General features: G+C 35.9%; 1 protein-coding gene across 1 annotated transcript in view; it reads left to right on the top strand.

The window, feature by feature from the left end:
* The window catches only part of LOC125164241 (UDP-glucuronosyltransferase 2C1-like), a 28,657-nt gene extending 14,652 nt beyond the window's left edge, over nucleotides 1–14,005 (top strand). The window contains exons 4-6 of the mRNA XM_047856838.1: nucleotides 7,388–7,475; nucleotides 9,260–9,479; nucleotides 11,636–14,005. Of these exons, the coding sequence (XP_047712794.1) occupies nucleotides 7,388–7,475; nucleotides 9,260–9,479; nucleotides 11,636–11,915 (588 nt within the window). The 3' untranslated portion in view covers nucleotides 11,916–14,005. The remainder of the gene's footprint in view (nucleotides 1–7,387; nucleotides 7,476–9,259; nucleotides 9,480–11,635) is intronic.
* The last annotated feature ends 3,039 nt before the right edge of the window (nucleotides 14,006–17,044 follow it).

The following is a 17,044-nucleotide window of genomic DNA, read 5'->3' as shown; positions in this document are numbered from 1 at the left end:
TTCTGATTGCTAACTACTGCCTTCCATCCACTGATATGTAGAAACAAAAGTTGGTCATAATTATTTCAACACCCATTAGTTGAAGCAGCACTGTTTTTTTTTTTTCTTTTTCCCTCTTTTCTCTGCCTGTGAGCCAGACATTAAGGAATGAGGCCATTCAAAACAACCTGACATACAATGGAATTTAGAAAGCAATGTCCATGTCAAGGGAAAGATACAGGTTCAAAAAAAATGCTTTAGATATAGAAGATCTAAAGCATTCACCTCAGTCTGATTCCTAGCAAAGAGACACTTTTCAATAATGAAAATAAATAAGCCTCAAACCCTAAGGAAAGAGAGAATCCTATTTCCAGGGGCACTGGGTGGTTCAGTTGGTTGAGCATCCCACTCTTGATTTCAGGTCAGGTCGTGTTCCAAGGTCATGGAATCAAGCCCTGCATTGTGCTCCATGCTGAACATGGAGCCTGTTTAAGATTCTCTCTCTCTCTCTCTCTCTCTCTCTCTCTCTCTCTCTCTCTCTTCCTCTCCCTCTCCCCCTCTGCCCAATACCCTGCCTGTATGCTCTCTCTCTAAAATTAAAAAAAAAAATTGCCTAAAAAAATCTGATTTCCAAAGTTATTATATTGATTACAAAAATCGTTTGTCCAGTTCTCAACAACAAAAAAAGTGACAAGGCATACAAAGGCATATGTAAAACTATGGCCTATCAAAAGGACCAAAATATATTGAGAGAAACCGTTCCTTTTTTTTAAGTTTATTTACTTATTTTGAGAGAGAGAGAGAATCCTAAGCAGTCTCCACACCAGCAGTGTGGAGCCCAACACAGAGCTCAAACCTATGAACCGTGAGATCATGACCTGAGCCCAATCAGATGTTTAACCAACTGAGCCACTCAGGCACCCTGAGAGAAACCATTCCTGAAGAAGCCTAGCTGTTGGAAGTACTAGATAAAGAAAACAATTGCCCTAAAGATGCTCAAATAGTTAAAGGAAGACCCTGATAAAGAGAAGAAAATGATGTAGGAACAAAATAAGAATATCAGTAAAGAGAAGGATATCATAAGAATGACCAAAAAGAAATTCTGCAGCTAAAAATTATAATAACTGAAATAAAAAATTCACTTCAGGGATTCAAAATCAGATATGAGCCAGCAGAAGAATCAACAAACTTGAAGAAAGAATAATTGAAATTATCAAGACAGAAGGACAAAAAGAAAAACAAAAGTGAACAAAGCCTAAAGGACTTATGGGATAGTATAAAGTGGAAGAACAAACACACTCTGAGAGTCCCTGAGAGTAATGCGCAAAAATAATTTGAGGAAATAATGGCTTAAAAGGTCCCAAATTCAATGAAAGACACAAATCTAAAAATCCCAGAAGCTTAATGAATTTAAAGTAGAATAAACTCAAAGGGATCCACACTAAGATACATAATCAAGTTGTTGAAAGACAAAGACAATGAGAGAATCTTGGGAAGCAACTCAACACATAAAAGGTGACTAGACGATTTCTCAACAGAAACCTTGAGGCCAAAAGGTAATGGGTTGATATATTCAAAGTGCTGAAAGAAAAAATTGCCAACTGAGAATTTCATTTCAGGCACATTTCTTTCATATATGAGGTCAGAAATTAAAACATTAACAAATAAACAAAAGCAAGGGAGATCATTACCACTAGACCTCCCCTGCAAGAAATGAAAGGTCTTTATGGTGGAAATGAAAGGCTACTAGACAGTAACACAAAATCGTGAAAAAATAAAGATGTGCAGCAAAGGTAAAAACTAAGGCAATTACAAAAGCTAGTATTATTGTAGTTGTAATTGTATTCGACTTTTTACTTTTTTTCTTATTTTTTTTTAAATTTAATTCATTTTTTAAATTCACATCCAAGTTAGTCAGCATATAGTGCAACAGTGATTTCAGGAGTAGATTCCTCAAAGTCCCTTACCCATTTAGCCCATCCCCCCTCCCACAATCCCTCCAGTAACCCTTTGTTTGATCTCCATATTTAAGAATCTCTTATGTTTTGTCCCCCTCCCTGTTTTTATATTATTTTTGCTTTCCTTCCCTTATGTTCATCTGTTTTGTCTCTTAAAGTCTTCATATGAGTGAAGTCATATGATTTTTGTCTTTCTCTGACCAACTAAATTCGCTTAGCACAATACCCTCTAGTTCCACCCACATAGTTGCAGATGGCAATATTTCGTTCTTTTTGATTGCCAAATAATACTCCATTGTATATATATACCACCTCTTCTTTATCCATTCATCCATTGATGGACATTTGGGCTCTTTGCATACTTTGGCTATTGTTGATAGTGCTGCTATGAACTTTGGGGTGCATATGTCCCTTTGAAACAGCACACCTGTATCCCTTGGATAAATGCCTAGTAGTGCAATTGCTGAGTCATAGGGTAGTTCTATTTTTAGTTTTTTGAGGAACCTCCACACTGTTTTCCAGAGTGGCTGCACCAGTTTGCATTCCTACCAACAATGCAAAAGAGATCCTGTTTCTCCGCATCCTTGCCAACATCTGTTGTTGCCTGAGTTATTAATGTTAGCCATTCTGACTGGTGTGAGGTGGTATCTCATTGTGGTTTTGATTTGTATTTCCCTGATGGTGAATGATGTGGAGCATTTGTTCATGTGTCTGTTGGCCATCTGGATGTCTTCTTTGGAGAAGTGTCTATTCATGTCTTTTGCCCATTTCTTCACTGGATTATTTGTTTTTTGGGTGTTGAGTTTGATCAGTTCTTTATAGATTTTGGATACTAACCCTTTATCTGATATGTCGTTTGCAAATATCTTCTCTGATTCTGGTCGGTTGCCTTTTAGTGTTGATGATTGTTTCCTTCCCTGTGCATAAGCTTTTTATTTTGATGAGGTACCAATAGTTCATTTTTGCTTTTGTTTCCCTTGCCTCAGGAGACGATGTGTTGAGTAAGAAGTTGCTGTGGCCAAGGTCAAAGAGGTTTTTGCCTGCTTTCTTCTTGAGGATTTTGATGGCTTCCTGTCACATTTAGGTCTTTCATCCATTTTAAGTTTATATTTCTGTATGGTGTAAGAAAGCAGTCCAAGTTCATTTTTTTGCATGTCGCCGTCCAGTTTTCCCAGCACCATTTGCTGAAGAGACTGTCTTTATTCCATTGTATGTTCTTTCCTGCTTTGTCAAAGATTAGTTGGCCTTACGTTTGTGGGTCCAGTTCTGTGTTATGTATTCTGTTCCATTGATCTGAGTGTCTGTTTTTGTGCCACTGTATTCCTCTTTTTAAAATCTTCTCAAAAATTTAATTGTATTCTACTTTTTAAAACCTTCTCAAAGATTTTTTTTAAAATGCATAAATAGCCATTATTAATCTAATCTATTTTTATAAACATAATGTATAAATGTGTATCTTGTGTCATCAGGAACAGAGAGTGGGGGATGTAGCTATGAAGGAGCAGAGTTAACGTATCCTATTGTACTTTACAACTTATAAGCCAGAAAATAAATCACAAGAGTAATTACAAATACTTTGAAAATGAATGAAGACAATACACCAAAATTTATGAGATGCAATGAAAGCAGTGCTCAGAGGAAAGTTTATAGCTATAAATGTCTACATTGAAAAAGAGGCAAGATCTAAAGTCAACACCTAATTTTACACCTTAAAGAACCACCTAAAAAGAACACCTAAAAAGAAAGCTAACTAAACCCAAAGGTACCAGAAGGAATGAAATAACATTAGAGCAGAAATAAGACAGAATAGAAAAATAATAAAGAAAATCAATGAAACCAAAAGTTGGTTCTTTGAAAATATCAACAAATTTCTGAAACTTCTAGCCAGGCTGGCAAAGGGGAATTAAAAAAAAGAAAAAGAAGATGCAAATAATTAATATCAGAAATGAACCTGGGCAGATTACTGACTTCACAGAGATAAAAAGGATTATAAGAGCTTATTAGGAACAATTGTATATCAACTAATTAGACAACCTAAAAGAAATGGATAAATTCCTTGAAAAACACAATTTACTTTAAAAAAGAAACAAATATTTCAACAAACCTATACCAACTCAAAACATTGAATTGGTAATCAAAAACCTCTCAATGACAAAAGGTCCTGGACATATAGCTTCACTGGTAAATACTACCAAACAGTTAAGAAATAATTAAATAAACTAATACTTTTCAAATTCTCCAAAAAAATTGAAGAGGAGGGATCACTTCCTAAATGGTTCTGAGGCCAAATCTGCCCTTATACAAAAACCAGATAAAGACAGTAAAAGAAAATAAAATTACAGACCAAGATCCCTTGTAAATATAGATGTAAAAATACTCAATAAAATATTTGCAAATAAAATCCACTAGAAAAAAATTAATTATTTAAAAAAATGATATCCACTATAATATTGAAAGGTGTTTCACCATAAATGGGATTTATCCCAGGAATGCCAGAGTAGTTCAGCCGAAATAAATTAATCAGTGCAATACATCACATTAATATTTATGAAGGAAAAAAAAAATCACATGATTATTTCAACTTACCCAAAAATGGAATTTGATAAAATCCAACATTCTTTAATAATAAAAAAATCTCAAAAATCTAGGAATAGAGGGTAAATTCCTCAATATATGATAAAGAGTAAACTCCGAAAACCCGTAGCTAACATCACACTTAATGGCAGAAACTAAAAGTTTCTCCCTAAAATCAAGAACAATACAAGGATGCCTAATCTCATTGCTGCTATTTAGCATTGTACCAGAAGTTATGGTCTGGGCATATTACACTAGAAAAAGAAATGAAAAAGCATCCAAATTGGAACAAAAGAGTAAAATAATGTTTATTTGCAGATGACATCATCCTATACATAGAAAATCCCCAAAAATCCACAAAGAGCTAATAGAGCTAATAATCAAACTCAACAAAATTGTGGAATCAATACACAAAAATCAGCTGTGTTTATACACACATATTTGAACAATCTGAGCATAAAATTAAGAAAACAATTCCATTCCCAAGAGCAACCAAACAAATCAAATACTTAGGAATAAATCTAACCAAGGAGGTGAAATATTTGTATGTTGAAAACAACAAAACATCATTTCTTCAAGAAACCAGAGAATATCTAAATAAGTAAAGTCATACCATGTGCATGGATAGAAAAACTTAACATGGTTAAGTTGTCAACATGATCGAAAGCAATGTACAGATTTAATGCAATGCCTATCAAAATTCTAACAGACTTTTTTGTACAAATGAAAATCCAATCCTCAATTTCATATGGAACTGCAAGAGCCATAAATTGACAAAACAATCTATGAAAAAGGATAAAGTTAGAGGACTCCCATTTTTCAACTCTGAAATTTGAAATTTACTATAAAACCACAGTAAATTAAACAATGTGGAACTGGCAGAAGAGACATATAAACCAGTGGCATGAAAGACAGAATAAAAGTTAACCCTCACATATATGATCAGTTGATTTTCAACAAAGGTACAAGACCAGTGGGGAAAGGAGAGTCTCTGAAAAAGTGCTGGTAAAATCCTGATATCTACATGCCAAAGAATGAAGTTAAAACCCTATCTTACACCGTATACAAAAACTAACTCAAAATGGATCAGAAACCTAAACTTTAGAAGAAAAACTATAAAACTTATAGAAGACAATATTGGAGGAAAACTTCATCACATTGGATTTGGCTTTGATTTCACAGATATGACACCAGAGGCATAGGCAACAAAAGAAGAAAATGGACTTCATCAAATTAAGAACTTTTGTGCATCAAAAGATACTACCAAGAAAGTAACACAACATACAGATTTGGAGAAAAGCTTTGTAAATCATGTATCTGATAAGGGATTAATGTCTACAATACATAAAGGACACCTAAAACTCAACAACAAAAACCCAATTCAAAAATGGAAAAGGACTTGAACAGATATTTCTCCAAAGAATATATACAATGGCCAATAAGTACATGAAAAGGTGCTCAACATCATTAATCATTAAGGAAATTGCAATCAAAAGCACAAAAGATATAACACTTCAAATCCATTAGTATAGCTATTATTTAAAAATTGGGAAATAACAAGTGTTAGTGAAAATGTGGAGAAATTGGAACTCTTGCACATTGTTGGTAGGAGTGCAAAATAATGTAGTATCTATGAAAAACAGTTTTGTTTTTCAAAGAATTAAACATAAAACTCTCATATGACCCAGTGTTTACAATCCTACCTACATATCCAAAAAAAAAAAAACCCAAACAAATGAAATCAGGGACTCAACGAGATATTTGTACACCAATGGTCATAGCAGCATTATTCACAACCACCAAATAAATGGATAAACAAAATGTGGTATATACACACAATGGAGTATTATTCAGCCTTAAAAAGGAAGGAAATTCTGATATGATATAACATGAATGAACCTTGAGGACATAATGCTAAGTGAAATAAGGCAGTCAGAAAAAGACAAATACTGTATGATTACACTTAGATGAGGTACCTAGAGCAGTCAAATTCATAGAGACAGAAAGTAGAATAAAGGTAACCAAAGTCTGCCAAGTGGGAGGAATAGGGAGTTAATTGTTTAATGATACAGAGTTCATGTTGGAGATGATGGACAGACACATTTGAGTTAAAAATAGTAGTAATGGTTCTACAATATTGTGAATGTATTTAATGCCACTGTATTATATACTTATAATACATTAAAATGCTAAATATCATTACATATATTCGACCACAATAAAAAAGACATTGCTTCTTTTTTAAAAAATGTTTTATTTATTTATTTTTGAGAGAGAGAGAGCACAAGCAGAGGAGGGGCAGAGAGAGAAAGGGAAGCACAGGATCCGAAGAAGGCCCCAGGCTCCAAGCTGTCAGCACAGAGCCCAACGTGGGGCTCAGTCTCACGAACCATGAGATCATGACCTGAGCTGATGTCAGACGGTTAGCCAACTAAGCCACCCAGGCACCCCAACAATACTTGCTTCTATGTCACTGTCAAGTGTATAACAAAAGTTCAAAACACTTACAAATTCCTAAAGGGAATGTAACATCCTTCTCCTTTGCCTCTGGAAACATTGTTTAAAAAAATTCCCTTAACCACAAAGGCCTAATAACACCAATATGTAGTTATTCCATATACAGATTGTCTGTTTTTGTTTCTTCACCTACTGAGAATGGCCCTGATGATGACAGTCTATTAGGATTATTGCAAGCATTTGAAAACATAGTTGCCGTTTCAGTGCTTTAAACGTTCATTACTTAATCATTTAAGGCCTTATTTTGTTCATTTGTTACAGGGAGGCATTGAACTAGGCTAATTCTGAGTAAGTGTCTCATTTTGAAAGGATGTGCTTCTGAAAATCTTCTAATAGATTAAAGGTATTTATTTTAACAGGTTCTGTGGAGATACACAGGAAAGAAACCAGACACGTTAGGACCCAATACCCGGCTATATGAATGGATTCCCCAGAATGATCTTCTTGGTAAGACCAAAGAGAAGCAAAACTCAACAGAGCTGAATGAGGGATCCTCTGAATGATAATTTAGTAACGGATCAATCCAACAAATTTGTGTTAAAAACAAGCAAAAAACTCTTTAATTTCTTCTTCGCATTTCTTCTGGAACTTGTTAAAGAAAAAATTCTTCATGATACTTGTTAAAAACTGTGAGGCACACTTTATTCAAGACCATTATGATGAATATAGATACTAGTTCATGGACTTTTGCAGTGAAGCAGAGAGACTGGAGTCAACTCTGAATACAATAAGACAAAGTGGGGATCTTATAGCCAAGGAGCAGAGTGGGGGTCACTGGGTAGAAAAATACTAAGAGGAAACATCAGGGCAAGGGAGGGATTCTGGCTACACCAACCTAAGCAGATTCTTGCTGAAAACAGACCAGGGTCATCAGACACCACCTGGGGAAAGTGAAGGATGAGGAAACCAATCAGATATAAATATGGGTGATCAGATACCAAACTGGGGGAGTCTAGCTAAACTGATTTAGTAGGATTCTTGCTAAAATTGGGCAATGCAGAGAGAAATTCAGAAGCTCCAAAATCAGAGCCTAGTTGAGAAGAGAGTTCAAAGAAATTTGACTAGAGTTTGGTCAAGGAGCAAATCTTTCCCGAGCTCTAAATTACAATCAAAATATAATTCTCCCATTTATGACTCCTCAGAGTCAGAGTCAACACACTTTTAGATCAGGCTCTCATTAACTCTTGCATAAAATACTGCAGCAGCCTCCTGGTTCTCTATATCCACTTACTCCCACCTCTCTTCTTTCCTCCTCTGTTTGAAAAAAAAAAAAGTGAGAATCCTATTCACCATCTCTAATATTATAAATGTCTCTATACTACTATAAAATCAAATGTAAAATCCCATTTTATTAAACAGAGTGCTTCATGAACTTTCCCTAATTTATCTTCCTAGACTGTTATGCCAACATTCTCCCACTGAAACCCTGTACCTCCCACCACTCCTTCCCTTATCCATACAAGAATTTCATTTTTTAAATCCCTCCATCCTTTTTTTTTTATTAATTCCTCACCCCAATTTGTCCAACTGGCAACTACTCTCCATCATTTAAAGTCCACACAGACCTTCTTAGAGGTTTGTGAAATGACTTACTTGCTAGAGTAAGTAATTGCTGCTTAGCCTGGAATAACGAATTGCTGCTTTCTTTAGATCTTATAGGAATTTATATATAGTCTCATGGCACAGAATTGTGTAGAAGATGCTGCCTAAATCATAAGAGACTTTTAAAGACATAGAATGGGTGCCTAGGTGGTTCAGTCAGTTAAGCATCCGACTTTGGCTCAGGTCATGTTCTCACGCTTGGTGATTTCAAGCCCCATGTAAGGGGTCTGTGCTGACAGCTTGGAGCCTGGAGCCTTCTTTGGATCCTGTGTTTCCCTCTCTCTCTGTCCCTCCCCAGCTCATGCTCTCTCTTTCTCTCTCTCTCTCTCTCTCAAAAATAAATAACCATAAAAAAATGGAACAAACTGAGGGTTCCTGGAGGGAGGGAGGGAGGGAGGGGGCTAAATGAGTGATGGGCATTAAGGAGGATGCTTGTGGGATGAGCACTGGGTTTTATATGAAAGTGATGAATCACTGGATTCTACTCCTGAAACCAATACTACATGGCATGTTAACTAACTTGAATTTAAGTATATGTTACCTAATTGAATCAATGGTTTATAGGTGTCACGATTTTCTGTTTCTGAAACTCTCACAACTTTGAATAATGATATGTTTTTTCCTCTTAGGTCATCCCAAGACCAGAGCTTTTATCACTCACTGTGGAACCAATGGGATCTATGAAGCTATTTACCATGGGGTCCCTATGGTGGGAATTCCCATATTTGGTGATCAGTATGATAATATTGCTCGTATGAAAGCCAAAGGGGCAGCTCTTAAAGTAGACTTACATACAATGACAAGTTCCGATCTACTTAATGCTTTGAAGGCAGTTATTAACAACCCTTCGTGAGTATAGAATATATTCTTTCCTGAGAAGCATCTGGTGTTTTAAAAGGAGTAAATTGTTTCATTCAATTTTTAAACTGACACTTTTTTGAGATGGAGAGAGGGTGCAAGTGAGCAGGGGGCAGGGAGAGAGAGAATCTCAGGAAGGAAAGAGGGAGAGAAAGGAGGGGGTGAGAGAGAGACAGAGAGAGAGAGAGAGAAGCAGGGCTCACCTGAAACAGGGCTCGTGTTCACCAAAAGTGGGGCTGGAGCTCACTGGATGTGGGACTCAAACTCACCGTGAGATCATGACCTAAGCCGAAGTCCCATGCTTAATGACTGAGTCACCCAGGTGCCCTAAGCTGACACTTTTAGGTAATCAACAGCAAATAACTAGTATCAGATTCAATTGTTTTATACTCCTCAAATTTTATGTAGGCCCTTTGATTCACCTACTGTTAATAGGTAATAGATTACAACCTCAAAGAAATACTGTTTATTTAAAGAAAATAAGTTATTGTTGAAGAGATGCAGATCTTTATTTTTTCCTAACAATTTTATTGTTTATTTCTTAAAAATTGCAAATATTACCAGTATAAAGAATTAGGCAATATAACAAAAAATAGAGAAATAAAAATAAAAAATAACTTTCCTGATGCAGATATAACTAGTTAGCAGTAGAGAAATATTACTTCAGATATTTCCTTTTGCTAATCTATAAATAGGGAAGAAAAAGAAATAATTTTATAAAAATTGGATCATGCTACTTTTTGATTAAAAAAATTCTAGGGGCGCCTGGGTGGCGCAGTCGGTTAAGCGCCCGACTTCAGCCAGGTCACGATCTCGCGGTCCGTGAGTTCGAGCCCCGCGTCAGGCTCTGGGCTGATGGCTCAGAGCCTGGAGCCTGTTTCCGATTCTCTGTCTCCCTCTCTCTCTGCCCCTCCCCCATTCATGCTCTGTCTCTCTCTGTCCCAAAAATAAATAAACGTTGAAAAAAAAATTAAAAAAAAATTCTATATTGGGGTGCCTGGGTAGCTCAGTAAGTTAAGCGTCTTGACTTCAGCGCAGGTCATGATCTCACAGTTTGTGAGTTTGAGCCCTGTGTTCGGCTCTGTGCTGACAGCTCAGAGCCTGGAGCCTGCTTCAGATTCTGTGGCTCCCTCTCTCTCTGCCCTTCCCACATTCGCATTCTGTCTGTCTCTCTCAAAAATAAATAAACATTAAAATTTTTCTTTAAATCCTATATTGGTATATACTAACTTAAAACAAGAGAAAGAAGATGCAATACAATTGAGAGATCCAAACAGCAAGATAGAAGACCCTAGCCTCTCTGTTGCCTGGCAAAGGTCAACCTTATAGAGCCCTCCAGGAAAGAAAACAGCTCCAGAAAAGAACTAGAGTCCACTTAACAAATTTTAGCAACACGTCAGAACAACAACAACAACAACAACAAACTGAAAATAACATCCCAAGAGGAAAAGGAACACAGATTCATTTTGCTTGCATCATCCCACTAACACTCCAGCTCAAACTCAGGCAGGGGGAGAGGGGGCCCCTTATCATTGGCCTGCCCCTCAATACTGCTTCCTATCACTAGCTCATTCCTAATACCTTGCTTAGCAAATGAGATCAAAAGTCTGTATTCTCAACCTACATATTCTATATTTCTTTTTTTTTTTTAAGTTTCATTTATTTTGAGAGAGTGAGAGATAGCTCGTGAATGCACATGAATAGGGGAGGGGCAGAGAGAGGGAGGGAGAGAGAATCCAAGCAGGCTCCACACTGTCAGCAAGGAGCCCCATTCAGGGTTGAACTCACAAACCGTGAGATCATGACCTGAGCCAAAACCAGGAGCCAGAGGCTTAACCCACTGAGCCAACCAGGTGTCCCTCTACATTTCTATTTCTAAACTTTTTAATGGTATTTCCAATTAGCAAGTCTTTTCTCCCTTACTTCCAATTATTACTTAAACTACAAACAATTCAGCTGATAGGGCCAACGTATCTAGTAATCTCTCAAGAGGAAATAAATTGTCATAGGCATTCTGTACTCGATATCATTTATGACAATTTCTTATATAATTATGTAATATCCTTTTAATGATAGAAACATAATTTTAGGTATCTCATGTTCTTAATGAATTTTTTCAAATTGCTATCTATGTATCCAATCTTTAGCTATAAAGAGAACGCTATGAGGTTATCAAGAATTCACCATGATCAGCCTACAAAGCCCTTGGATCGAGCAGTCTTCTGGATTGAGTTTGTCATGCGCCACAAAGGAGCCAAACACCTTCGGCCAACCTCCCATGACCTCACCTGGGTCCAGTACCACTCGTTGGATGTGATTGGGTTCCTGCTGGCCTGTGTGGCTACTACTATATTCCTGGTCACAAAATGTTGCCTGTTTTGTTGCTGGAAATGTGGTAAGACAGGGAAGAAGAACAAGAGAGAATAGTTTTCTTTAATAGTTTAGATAGAAAACAGGGCCCATCTGAATTAACCAGCCAGTGATTTGAACAGATTCCTTTCCTAGTTTTCCCAGTTCTTGTCCATTCCTCAGCTTATGAAGTCAAAGATCAAAGAATCACCCAAGGATTTCACCACATGATTTGGAGTTAAGATGTATAATACCTTATTCTTTAAAAAGAGAAGATAAACACATGCAGGTTCCTACTACTAAAATCCTAGTACTTTATTCACTTGTTTTAGCTCAACAAATTAGGATGGTGTTTGAGAACTCAGGAATGCAATAATAAATTCTATTTTCAGTACCAATCATATTAAACGTTTTCTAAATACCTAACATCATTTTGCATCCAGTATGTTATAATTACTGCATATTCTCTAAACTAGACAAAGTAGAAAAAAGCATGCTATAGCCAGAGGTTCCCTTCTAATAGAAATATTAGGAGATTCAAAGTTTCTACTGCTGTGAATCATGTTTTAAAACCATTAATTTCATTTCATATGACACATTGGTCTTTGTTCCCCTCAGAGTACAAAACACTATTTTTTGTCTTTGATTTGAAGATTGCCCTTGATTTAAAAATTAATAATAATAGTACCAGATTTGTACCGTAATACTTTGTGACTTTAGAGAACTAGTTGATTTTGATTACTTAGAATTATAGATGGTATGGTGGAACAAAACCAAACAATTATAATTTAATACCTGCCCTTTACTCTTCCCACCAATTTTACTTATAATATCCATGTTTGGAAAGAAGAGGCAAAACTATAACTCTTTAACTGCACTGCAGATAATTTGAGGGGGGGGGATATGCATTTCTCAGAATTCTGTCTGCTGTGGGGATGATTTCTCCATCTAACAGAAATGCAGTGGGTTTTCCCATTTCATCCTTTCCCTTGCCCCAGCACTTCTCCTGGTCCTCTCAAAAACTGTACTGTGACCACTATACCAAGCACAAATACTTAGGCTTCTTGATAACTAGCATTCGCCAGAAATCTGCAGTAAGCATGAGGATATACATTGAATTTCAATAGAAGTAAGGATTCTCTCTCTCTTTCTTTTCTAAAAAAAACCATCTTCCAGTACATCTGCCAATTCTTTACCCTTGAGGTTGAAGAATTATTTAATCCAACTGGAATTATGTATTAAACAAGCTCAGTAAATGATTTACCACAGTTTGATATTTATAATCCAAGTTTAATAGACCTAAAATTATAGCTGCATCTTAGAACAATATAAATCATTTGGAGGATTATCTGTGTTTTACAGGAATAGTGGCCTAAATAACAGCAAGGCAAACAATTCTTAGGTGTTAAATTAACAATAAAGAAATATAAAGAAACAACATATTTTCTCAATTTGATGAGGTTTGAAAATAATTATGATGCTTTGAAGAATAAAGTTTCAAAATGTAAACCGTAATGCTGCTTGGTTTAAGATCTATCAAAGCAATGTATCATAGTGCTGAATTATTTTATCTGGCAATTAGATAATGTGCTTTCCTATAATAGTCTTTAAAATCATAGTTTAAAGATATTCCTTCTCTTTTTTGTTATAAAATGACATAATATAAAGGAGTTAAAGTAAAGATTTGCATGCCTTGTTAGCAATTCCCGAGTTTATTCAAAACTACCTTAACAATTAAAGGAATATATTCTACCTTGTGGAGATGAAAGCTTTTCTTAAAAAGAAATATTTGCCTATTTAAATAATCTATAAAGCATAATATTAAATATATAAACTCTGATAATAATTTTAGGTATACAAAGGCTAAATAAAACCATTGAAGCATTATATTTTTTCCAGTTTAAGTTTTAATAAGAACACATTTTTCAGGAGTTGAATGACTTCTGGCTTTTCTAGTCAATTAAAACGTAGATCATAATTTAATTGAAAATGCTAATAGGTAGATGTAATTGTTTTGTACATGAGCACATATGTTAACACAAAGAATGTTCTACATGTTGTGAATAAAAATTCATTCATATTGTATGTTTTGATTTTTAAACTTGTTTGGCTTTTTCAATGAGGGATTTGTTTCTGTTATATTCTACATATTTTACCAAAAGTAATGATTCACCTGCAGGCTCAGATCTACCATACTCCCTACATTAAAGGGAATAGTATTTGTGAATTTCTTTTTGGTATTTGTGGTGTTTTATTTTTTAAAGAAATTAATGCTTCTTTTTGAGAGAGAAAGAGAGAGAGAGAGAGCACAAGCAGGGGAGGGGCAGAAAGAGAGGCAGACAGAAAATTCAAAGCAGACTCCAGGCTCTGAGCTGTCAGTACAGAGCCTGAGGCTGGGCTTGAATTCAGGAAGCATAAGATCATGACCTGAGCTGAAGTCAGAGGCTTAACTGACTGAGCCACCCAGGCACCTCTATATTTATGATATTTTAAACTGTTATAGTTAAGACTAAAATGTGTCTGGTGCCTATGGAACAGAAAAATGTAAGTTCCACAATTTACACTGAATCACTACGTGCCTTCTAATCTCACTTTTATTTTCTCCCTGGGTTCTTTGCTTCTCAATCCCACTTCAGTTCTGCCATTGTTCTGATTCTGGCTCTAAACGCAGCTAAAGAGACTGAAATCTTAATCTCTCAGTTTAGTTTCTGTCAATTATTTTTCCCAGAGACGGTCCTTTCATCCGCTCAGTTGAACTCCCTTCACATATGATACCAGCAATCCGTATGATACCATGAAATGCAGACACTTACTTTTTACTTTTAAAGTGATTGTCAGATTACCAAATCATGATTCTGTGATTAAGGGAAGCTACCCCCTCTGTCCTGGGGATCCTTTATGCTGATTAGCATGCCTCATTTTAGTTCCTGTCTCCTTTCCAAGAACTCCTAGACATAAGAGTTTGTATTAACACTTTATTTCCAAGTATATGCTCCCATTTCTTTTTTGAAAAAATCCTATGTTGACTTTCTTTCACAGATGAGGAAATTCTTTCTTTATAGGAAATGGAAGAATTTTCCCAGAGCTCTGGGGAAGATGGTATTGCAATGCTTTCACTGAGATCAGTAATCAAAAATCTCACAGAAGAAAACACAAACATAATCAGTGGCCCTTGCCCAGATCTTATGGAAAGTTAAATAAACTTTAAACTCTATCATACTATATACATTGCTTTCTACCAAAGGAGGTAATATTTCAAAATGCACGTGTAACCAGATATCTTTTTACTCATTTGCTTAAATTCTGCAAATCTTGCTTTGGATTGCTTTCAGGAAGTTATATGTTATAAATTAAGGATAAAATGTGGGCAGTATGGCTAGGAGCAAAAGAATTTCTAAATTCATCCATCAGGCAGGCTTTATTCCCATTGGAGGGGGTGGGGCAGTTTCTAGATAAAGTGTGAAACCTGCAAGAAGTTTCAGAGGGAGTCATGTTACTCCCACTACCTGTTAACCAGTGTAGAATTGGCAGTGTTGAGTTTACAAGCTCTAACTCTAGATTAAAATGACCTCTAACTCCTGCCTTTGCTCATATTCCCTCTTTTGCCAAACCAAATGCAGTGTAAAATTTGGGAATAGCATACTTATTTTATCTCCTGAGAGAGATTCATAGGCCATGATGAGTCCACTAAAACCAAAAGCCAGTAGAGGAGAAAACCAAAGCCAGTCCAAAATCGCTAGTCCTTTTTCTAGTTTCAGGTGGGATATGGCAACAAAAATGTTGGGACATAGGTTCCTGAATTTAATGTTTCCTTACTTGCCCATCCAGAATGTGATCAAGCCAATCAATCCAATTTCTTCTAAAAAATAAGGTTAACAACTCGAACATTCTCAGCTGGGGTAAGAGTGTACAGATATACACTTGGTTAAAAAATAAGTGGGCAGAATTATGTCTAACCTAGGAAAAAGAAACAAACACTCTTCTCCCTCTGCAATCTTAGTGTTTTTCTAAAATTATAAGATCAGCTTTCTCATTGTTTTTGAACTACATGCCAGGCTCATGCCTGATCTAAACTACTTCCAAGAAACCTACACTACTTTTATCACAGTGTTATTTTAGAAATGACCTAGCATATAGTACATAACAACTTGTAATTTTAAAAAATGCCCTAGGGGCACCGGAGTAGCTCAGTCGATTAAGCATCAACTTCAGCTCAGGTCATGATCTCGCCCTTAGTGGGTTCGACCCCCGCATCGGGCTCTGCTGACAGCTCAGAGCCTGGAGCCTGCTTCAGATTCTGTGTCTCCCTCTGTCTCTGGCCTTCTCTGCTAGCGTTCCATCTCTCTCTCTCTCTCTCTCTCTCTCTCGGGTGCATATGTGTATAGAACGGTGATATCTTCTTGATGAGCTCACCCGTTTATCATTATATAATGACCTTCTTTGCCTCTTGTTATCAGTTTTGGCTTAAAGTGTATTTTGTCTAATATAAGTGTAGTTGTCCCCCCTCTCTCTTTTTAAATTATTATTATTATTATTATTATTTTGGTTTCTACTTGCATGGAATACCTTTTGCATCCCTTCACTTTGAACCTATGTGTATCCTTAAAGTGGAAGTAAGAAGCTTTTAGGCACCGTATAGTTAGCTGGGTCTTTTTTTTTTTTAATCCATCAGGCCACCCTGTGTGTTTTGATTGGAGAACAATCCCTTTATATTTATTATAATCATTAATTTGTAATGATTTGGTAATGCCATGTTATTAATTGCTTTCTGGCTGTTCTGTAGTTTTATTGTCCTCCTTTTACTTTCTTTCTGCCTACCTTTGTGGATAGGTGATTTTCCATGGTTGTGTGCTCTGATTCACTTCTCTTTATCTTTTGTGAATCTGCTATAGGTTTCTGCCTTGTTGTTACTATTAGGCTTACATAAAACATCTGATAAATAAAAACAATTTATTTAAACTGATAACAACTTAAAGTCAATTGCATAAAAAGTTCTTCTCTTTACTCACCCCTTTTATTTTGATGTCACAATTTACCTCTTTTTATATTGTGTATTCATTAACAAATTATAGTTGTCATATTTATTTTTAATTCTCTTTTCCTTTAACCTTTATATGTATATTTACTATTGGACTACTGTGTTGTATATTTTCATATGTTTTCATTGAAAACATGTCGGGTAAAGGACTTTTTCATTTAATTTCAGC

Source organism: Prionailurus viverrinus, chromosome B1, assembly GCF_022837055.1.
Source record: "Prionailurus viverrinus isolate Anna chromosome B1, UM_Priviv_1.0, whole genome shotgun sequence".
NCBI lineage: Eukaryota > Metazoa > Chordata > Mammalia > Carnivora > Felidae > Prionailurus > Prionailurus viverrinus.
This window is presented reverse-complemented; position numbering and strand designations above follow the sequence as displayed.